Source organism: Priapulus caudatus, unplaced genomic scaffold, assembly GCF_000485595.1.
Source record: "Priapulus caudatus unplaced genomic scaffold, Priapulus_caudatus-5.0.1 Scaffold1, whole genome shotgun sequence".
Taxonomy (NCBI): domain Eukaryota; kingdom Metazoa; phylum Priapulida; class Priapulimorpha; order Priapulimorphida; family Priapulidae; genus Priapulus; species Priapulus caudatus.
Window position 1 is genome coordinate 1776827 of NW_014577062.1, and position 9029 is coordinate 1785855.

The 9029-nt window shown below is 50.7% G+C and overlaps 1 protein-coding gene across 1 annotated transcript; it reads right to left on the reverse strand.

Moving 5' to 3' along the window:
• Positions 1–135: 135 nt before the first annotated feature.
• On the reverse strand, positions 136–4071 carry LOC106815387 (homeobox protein MSH-D-like). Its single transcript, XM_014819876.1, has 2 exons — positions 3492–4071; positions 136–1604 (listed from the first exon to the last, which is right to left on the reverse strand). The coding sequence occupies exons 1-2, from the start codon at positions 3865–3867 to the stop codon at positions 1186–1188; spliced, it is 795 nt and encodes a 264-aa protein (XP_014675362.1). The 5' UTR covers positions 3868–4071; the 3' UTR covers positions 136–1185.
• Positions 4072–9029: the final 4958 nt, after the last annotated feature.

Below are 9029 nucleotides of genomic sequence, written 5' to 3' on the forward strand. Positions count from 1 at the left end.
TCTCTCTCTCTCTCTCTCTCGCTCTCTCTCTCTCTCTTTCTCTGTCTCTCTCTCTCTCCACAGGAACAGACACACACGCACATGAACACACGCACACACACACACACACACACACACACACACACACACACACACACACACACACACACACACACACAACCCTTCTCTTCTTTCATTCCAGCTCTTTCTTTCTTCCCGCTCTCACTATTAGTATTAGGGCTACTTTCCGTTTCCCTGAAATATTCGCACGCATATAGCAGTGAGTATCTAAATTCAAAACAGCTGATGAAGTAAGAAACGCCAATATTATTGCTGGGGGAATATGCGTATACCGGCGCTGTGGAGGGTTGGTCGGGTTTCAGCTAGCTAGAAGTACATAATTCATGCTGTCAACGCAGAATTTCCGCTACTTATACTGGAAGAAACGAATGCCGCGTTCGGAACCATCGACATCGTAACGAGAAACGATTATTACTCGTTATATCTCTGTTTTCCGTTAAAAACCCACTGATGCTAAATATAGTTTGCGATTTATTCATATGTAGATCAACTACTTACATCGGTTATAATAAACGAGTATCGACCAGGGTCGGGTAGAGAGTCAAAGCATGCGTGTGTTCAAGACCGTAATAATAATAGCGACGTATAATGAAACTATATGACATCGAATAACGCATAGCGATTGACATAAATACGTATAAAAAACGTTGACGAACGAGCGAAGGACTGCTATGAGTAATCAGCCGCTCGCATCGCCGGCGGCAGGCCATGGATCGTGTCCCCACTTGAAAAGAAGTCGCGCGCGCCTCACGTCTGTCCTGTTGCCTCGACCCCGCTACACGCGAGAATAGGTTTATAGCCGCGTCGACAGAGAACCGCAAACTGAGCGCCCGCCTCTCAGCGTGACCAGCATCATCCTGCTTGCTGCGTCTAGCGTCTGCCATCAGCTTATCTATATCGCTGTCTCTGCGAGGCGCGAAGGAACGGTCGCCAGCCGTGCAGGAACCGTGCAGACGATGTTGATGAATGCGGATCATGGGTTAGGAGGCGCGGTAAGGAGGAGCAGGGGGGAGCGGCGTCGCGTGGGCTGAAGAAAGCTCTCGTACTATTTACACCACTCTCGCTCATATAGCTGATTACGTGCTCGGCTTACGTGCGAGGCGTGTGGCTGGACACCATCGATCATCAGTGATGGTAGAGAAGTCCAGTGTGCGGCACGGGAGTCATGAAGCCGTACGGCGAGGCGACGGAGAACGGCGGCCGGAAATGTCCCGGATAAAGCCCAGAGAGCGTCATGCCCATAGAGGGCGCCAGCATCGGCTTGGCGGCCATCTTTAGCTTCTCGATTTCGGCTTCCTGCAGACGCTTCGCTTTGGCACGCCTGTTCTGGAACCAGATTTTCACCTGTGTTTCGGTGAGTTCCAGCGAGCTGGAGAACTCGGCGCGCTCGGCGATCGACAGATACTGCTTCATGCGAAACTTCCGCTCTAGCGCCAACAGCTGCTGCGTCGTGAACGGCGTGCGCGGCTTCCGGTTCGCCTTGTGCTTTCGTAGCATGCCGACGCACGACGCCAGCGGTTTGACGGTCTTCTGCTCGTCCATGTCTGCAAGAGTTAAACGACGCGCACCGCGTGAATATACTTCGTAATCACAAATAAGCCACGCACATCGCTACGCTGCGCGATCGTTTACTGCAGCGGGTAGGTCAGCCACACATGTATGAATGTTCGAGCGATAATTGGTAATCGGAAGAGGAGAGGCAGAATTAGTAGGGAAGGGGGACGACGAGGTAACACTAATGGAGGAGGGGAGAGCGGACATATCATTAAGGGAATTATATCGGTTAGATACATTTTATCGGAGAGGCGATAATTATTCACGAGGGATAACTATTAGAGATTAAATTAATTCGAGATAATCTCGTGAGAGGTGAGATGAGATAATCTTGATAGGGCAGGGGCAATATATAATCGCAATCTGGGTGTATGACGAAGCGCTGCCATAAAGGGATTACAGCCTAAATATTTAATTTACAATTTTTCCTATTCGGCTTTACACGTCATCGCTCTACAATTATTATAATATTTATAGTATCGAAAATAATTATTGATGTCTGCTAAACGAGTACAAATAGATAACAGACACAAACATAAAGGATGGACCGGTTCTAGCCTGAGCCTATTCAACATGAATATGCGTAATACATGAATAACGTGCGAAAGACGCCTGCATACATTTCCGCCCATATAACAACTGTCTGTCTATTCGAAGCCTGCAAAAATATCTTACGCGGCAGCAGCAATTTACTGGAACCCGCAGCACGAGGTTTCGACGGCCGTAACGAATGAAACAATTATAGATCGTCTGGTGTCTCGCCTTACGGTTTGTCGTATTCGTTATTGACAAATTAGAGAGCATTCATGCCGTGTGGGCGCCTGCATATAGTCGGTCGTACATAATCCACGCCGCAACAGATGTCCCCTATAATCATTTATCGGCTGCTTCATGTGCGATACAGTAGGAATTGTTTGATCGAGCGAGCGATGATACGTGTTTGAATAATGGCTGATCTTCGTTTTATGAGCGCGCCTAATTTTTTCGCATGTTTTTAGCTTTGGCGTTGAATAGTTTAATCGTTGAGTATTTAACTGTCGTTATTTACGGAGGAAAAGAGCGCGTTGATAAAACGCTAGAACCTAGTGATAGTAATACTAATAGTAATAGTATACTATACGCATGTGCGTAGAGCGTGCCAAGCAGAGCCAGTACTAAGTAGTAGCATGCTCAATGAAAATTCTTCAAGCAGATAATAGATTGCCATCAAGCATTGCCGCGTGAGTCTTATACTTATCACGAAAGTTGTTTTTCACCTTCAAAGTTTACAGAGCTCTAGCGCAGTGATACGATCTGTAAATTATACAGTGCAACGACTGGCGGGAAAATGTTTGGACTGATGAAAGGGTAGACTACATTGCTGAAATACGTTTTGCCGGGAAACCGTTGCTAACTATATGGCCTTACGATCCACAGATACACAGTTAACACGGCGCTGTGTAGAAATCACGAGTGTCAGATGAGGGTTACTTCTCAATATTATCCATATGTTGTCGTGCCTATTATCGGTTCCATTTATTGTCAAGCATGGACGGCGTAATTCACATATGTGTATCGGTGTGTATGCGTACTTGCGTGAGTGCACTTGTGTTATATAGGTGTGTGTGGGTGTGGGTGTGGGTGTGGGTGTGGGTGTGGGTGTGGGTGTGGGTTACACTTGTGCTTGCGCGTGTGTCTGCGTGGCTGTTTATATATGTGACCTTTCGTGTAACAGCATCAGTAGTGTAGTATTAGTAACGATTATACATCGCTTGCGAAATAAAGAAGTGAATGCCTATGGTAAGCGCTGAAATACACATATGTATGCGTGCGTGCGAGCGTGCGTGCGTGTATTCTGCGTGTGTGTGTGCACCCAATCACACTATACAAATACTTACTCGTCGGTGACGTTCTGCTGCCGTTGAGCCACGAGAAGTTCGTCGGGCAGGAGGCCCAGCTAACGGACACGTCGGCAGGCGGCGGGATGCTGATCTGCGGCGGAATCATGTACTCTTTGCCGACCGGCTGCGGCGAATCTAGCTCCAGGATTCCCTCGACGGTGAAGGGCCGCTTGCCTTCGCGCCGCGTTCTGTCAGAGTCCTTCGCTATCAGCGACTCGACGCTGAAGCTGCTACACGTCTCCTTCGTCGGGCTGCTGTTCGTCGTCGTCGTCGTCGGTGGCGGCGTCGTCGGCGGCGACCGTCGGTTACTCGGCTGCAGCCGACTGAACGCCGACGTCGTGCCCGACTGCAGGGAGATGTTGCTGTGCATCATGTTCGTTGCTGTCTTCGTTGGCGGCGCGCTCTGTCTCTCTCTCTCTCGCGCAACTGAGAATCTGATGCAGCTGGTTTCCTGAGCGGTTGTCACTGGCCTTATAGCACACAGGCACGATGCGCGACGCGATGTGTGTCGGTGTGTGTCAGCGTGTGAGTGTGTGCGACGGCACTGACTGGCTGGCACGACAGTGAGCCGGTAGAGCTGCGGGCGCTAGCTAAGACCTCGCGTCCACGCATCTGGTCGTGACGTCACGCTGAGCATTTTAGCTAATTGGCGCGGCGGTAAATAGCAGATAATAGATAATAAATTGCCTGTTTATAAATACAAACCACTCGTTGCGGCGCTTTATTGCCGCCGAGGCACCTCATCGGGTAAACACGCGGATTAGCATTGGGACGTGGGCGTGGCCGTGCGCGCGCAGCGCTCCAATCGCAGCCGGCAGCAGGCAGCGGTGGGCGTGGCTGCGCGGCGGTGCGACGCAGGCGCGGGGGAGCGAGCTTCCAATATTGGAAGCGCCGAGCGGCCGGCGTTTATTGCTCGAGCGTACTCCCAAAAGAGTGATCAATTGCGAGTGTCTTTAAGAAGGCTAATTGGCATGGCGAGCAATCTGTCACGCAGCTGTCACGACGAAGAATGGCAGTGTCATGGCAGACGAACATCGTTCGCTTGCAGGCGCCATCGCGCGGGCCCATCAAAGGCCATAAACCTCCCGTCCTATATGCATCTCAAAACTGTTATACACCGCCCTGCGGAATCACTTAATGCAACGGCCGAGATAGGCCGGTGACTAGTGTGCCCGCGGCTGCCATATACACGCCGCCGACCACGAAAATCTACCTTAACGCCTCAAAGGCGCGACTATAAACCCGAGCGCCCGTAATGGACGGTGTCGTAAACCCGATGATTTACTAGGAGTCGATGCAGAGTTGGCGGCGGCGGCGAGATATTCGCGTCTCTTGTCACCGGTCACCGTTAGATTTCGCCCCGCGCTCCCGTCTTACGCGACAGCATGTGTGACACGAGCACGGCTACTAGCGAGAAGCCGCTACGGACTCCACTCGACAACGGCTACTAATACAAAAGAAGAGCTTTTTCGCCAATGCGCTACAGAAGAGATAGCCGTAAGCTCAAGTAAGCGCGAACATCGGGTATTATCAAACATAAAATGTATTATCAAATATAAATGTAATATCAAATATAAAATCAAATATAATCGTATATGACCAAAAATGCGAGCATGCAGACGAGACAAGTTCGCGATGAGCATAGACGACGTTTTATAAAAAGCTACTACGTCACGAAGAGTACACGCGTATATGTGTGTGTGTTCTGGCATTTTAGTGCGTTTTTTTTTATAGACACCTCTCGCGATCGTAGACTGTCAACAATGAGAGACTCGATCAAAATAAGCCGTTCTATTCGCTGTGAAAATTGAATTTCAGCGCGGAGTTAGTAGTAACGTAAATGTCGCGATCACAGTGCCCTTGTGTGCAGGTGCGGCACATGCGCAGCGCGTGCGCGCGGTGCAGGTATTGTGCAGGTATACGGCAGGTATTGTGCAGGTATACGACAGGTATTGTGCAGGTATACGACAGGTATTGTGCAGGTGTAGCGTCATTATGGAGGAGCTAATGCACGGCGCTACAAAAACCCTACACCTGTTCGCTAGTGGGATAATTGTGTGACCAGACAAACGAAAGCATAAATTATTAGCAAGTGTCCGATAGTGAGGTATTGTCATATAATAAGATATCCATGATTTCCACAGATGGTGGATGGGCTGGGAGGATGGATGAATGCATTGTACTCAAAGTGTAAAGACTGAAATTTCTTTCTGATATATCAATAACAGGCGTCACCACCCAAGATAATGTATGTGTATACGCTCTGGGAAAGTATTTGTGACAATTCCAGCTTGTCTATACGTGTTTAGCAGCGACAACAGTGCAACCAACCGCTCTCGCTTCAACTTAATCAGCTGTAACGTGGCAATGACGAACATTCACCATGTATTTTTTTCTTGCGCAGTAAATTAGTTTCATACTAGCTTAATCAACCAATTTAAATGCTGTTTCTAAACCACCTAAAAATAGACTTGCTGTACACAATATTCGAACGCACTAGTTTTACGGAATGCGCATCCTCTCCTCTACCTTGGTCTCTTCTCCTCTCATGAGCACCCCCTTTCTTTTCCTTTTCTCTCCTTTCCTCTACTCTCATCTCTTCGCCTCTCCTCTTCTTCCTTCCTCATCTCCCCTGCTCATTTCTCCTATACAAGTTACTTCTCATCTCACATCGTTTTGTTTTAATCGTCTCGTTTTTCGTACTCTCGCCGCTCCCACATATCTCCCCTATCTGCTCCTCTTTCTTCATATTTCCTCTCCTTCCTCTCTCTCCCTCATCCCCTGTCCATTTAGACTCCCTTTTCGTTTAACGCCTCTGTGGGTCGCACCGCACCTTCTCTCTAATCCCCTCCTGGTTAGCGGCAGATGAACGTGCGCATAAACTGTTAGAAAAATGGCGAAAACCTGGGTCGTATTATTAATAGTTTTAACACGACCGTCGATCCGTGAAATCAGCGCCCCTTAATTGTGAACACCGACTACGGGGAATCGTAATTGAGTGCTGCTGGATGGGCTGATTGTGTCATAACGTAGCCGCCTATAAGGAGATGACATTTGCTAGGATTTTACAGCCGCAATGCTCGTATGTTTTATAGCTGACCGTATATAGCTCGAGGTTTATTGCGGGCCATTTCAACGGCCCTCGACAATGGGCCGCCATTTAATAATGAGGAACACTCGACTTTACGAGGGTCGTTCCTCGGCCGGACAATAGAGGGCGGTCTCGGCAGGCAGTCGTTGTTTACTGCAGCACTCCACATGAAGGGGACGTCGGCTTGCAATGCAATAGCAGTTTTACGGCTGTCATATATATCGCGGCACGATATACGCCCTGGGTACGGTATATGGACTCACGGCCAGAGGGCTTAGTTTTCTAGATGTTTGTCGCATCTCCTGACAGATGGCATAGAGATGACAATTATGAATTCAGCGGAGGAGCCGCCATGTTGACGAACCCTATATATAGTACGGAAATGTAAATAACATACATCCTAAACAGATTAGTTATGGAATACCACAGCATCATTAGCATGTGGTAAGAGTGTATTTTATTTGTTCGCTCTAGCTCGTCATACTCGTGAGCGTACAAAAAATGTAGGCTATATCGTTCTAACGAAGCGTCGACGTGTTTTAGCCTCGCTAACAGGAGCAAATAATCCACGAGTTTTCGAATTCACTCGAAATCGTTTTGTGCACGCAGCGGTCACGCGTGCGATGTTGTTCGACCATTGTGTAGCTAATAACGCGAACTGATTTCTGCGCGCGTGCGTATCGCGGTCGCACCACGCATGGTTTATGCATGAACCGGAGTCCAACGCTTATGCTCGCGTGGGCTGGTGATGAATGGAGCACAAGAGCGAGCCAAATCTTGATAAAAATAAATCGCGGCCGCGCCTCGCAAGGGAGCCAACGACAATGTTGGCAGGCGAATTCATCGCGCATCGGGCGAGACGCCCGCGTGCACGGGTCAGCCCGCGTGCACGGGTCAGCCCGCGTACACGGGTCAGCCCGCATGCACGGGGCAGCCCGCGTGCACGGGTCAGCCCGCGTGCACGGGTCAGCCCGCGTGCACGGGTCAGCCCGCATGCACGGGGCAGCCCGCATGCACGGGTCAGCTCGCGTGCACGAGCCAGCCCGCGTGCACGGGGCAGCCCGCGTGCACGAGCCAGCCCGCGTGCACGGGGCAGCCCGCGTGCACGGGTCAGCAGGCCAGCCCGCGTGCAGCGGGGCAGCGCCGCGTGCACGAGCCAGCCCGCCGTGCACGAGCCAGCCCCGCGATGGCAGGCGGGTCAGCTCGCCGTCGTCGGATAGCGGCCGCGTGCGGGGCCGCGCGTGCACGGGTCGAGCCCGCGTGGCTACGGGTCCCGCTCCGCGTGTACACGGATCAGGCGCCGCGTGGCGGGGGGCCCGGCGTGTCGGGGGCAGCCGCGCGTGCACGGGCAGCCCGCGTGTAGCGGGTCAGCCCGCGTGTACGGGTCAGCCCGCGGGCAGGGCATGCACGGGTTCCAGCCGCGCTTGGCACGGGGCAGCCGCGTGTAGCGGGTTCTGCAGGTCCCCGCGTGCCAACCGGGGGCGCGAATTTTTTTTTCCTCACCACATATCCGTCCGACAGAATCTGATTGTCTGTGATGGTTCATCCTCGTCTGCTGGATTGGTCTCAAAAACCCTTGTGCTGGCGTTATTAGGCTAGATGTCATGTGGGCTATTGTCTCCCATGCAAGCTCTTTCTGGGCGTAATGGAGTAGCAGCACGCAGCTTTAATGCTCTGAAAGGTCGGTGGTTCGAATCCACCGTTTGCTTGTTTAATTTTATTTTTTTTGTCTTTGTATTAGGCTTAGGGCTTAGGGTAGGGTTTAGGATTAGGGTTAGGGTAGGGTTTCGGGTTAGGTATTAGGGATTGGGTCCATAATGATCGCTATACCGTCATAATGATACGTCATATAAACAGACAATTAGAGCACGTCCCAGAAATTCTGGAATGGATAATGTTGGTTAGGAAAAAAACCTTCGCGCACGGGGGCCCGCGTGGCGTCCCGCGCTCATCGCCGGTGACCACCAGAGACGCGCTGCTGGCGTCAAGAACGAGTTAACTGTGATGACAGCAATGCGCCCGACGGCGCGCGCGTCCTTAGATTCGCCGGTTACCTGCGCGATCGCGTAACAACAAACAGCTACGCGCAGCAGTAATGTCGGTGATAATCGCAACGAGTGCGTGCCTTTACGTCCGGCGTACGCTCTATATGTTCGCTGCTTCTACATTAGCATGCACGTAAATTACGAATATTTGTATTCTTCGTACATGCATGCCATTTAATCTGATTCAAGCTGCCGGTTATGATGCCACCTATAATGAGGAACGCTCGAGCGCGACACGGACGTCATCAAACTTGATTAATCATATCTTAACTGCATATCGACTATCACGGCTTGTACGAATTGCTTGGCTTCTTCAATTCGGTGACTGCGCCGCATAAAATTATAATACGCATCTGAGCACGTATTAGTGCGTTCTTATGTTTGTAACAAAATCCCGTA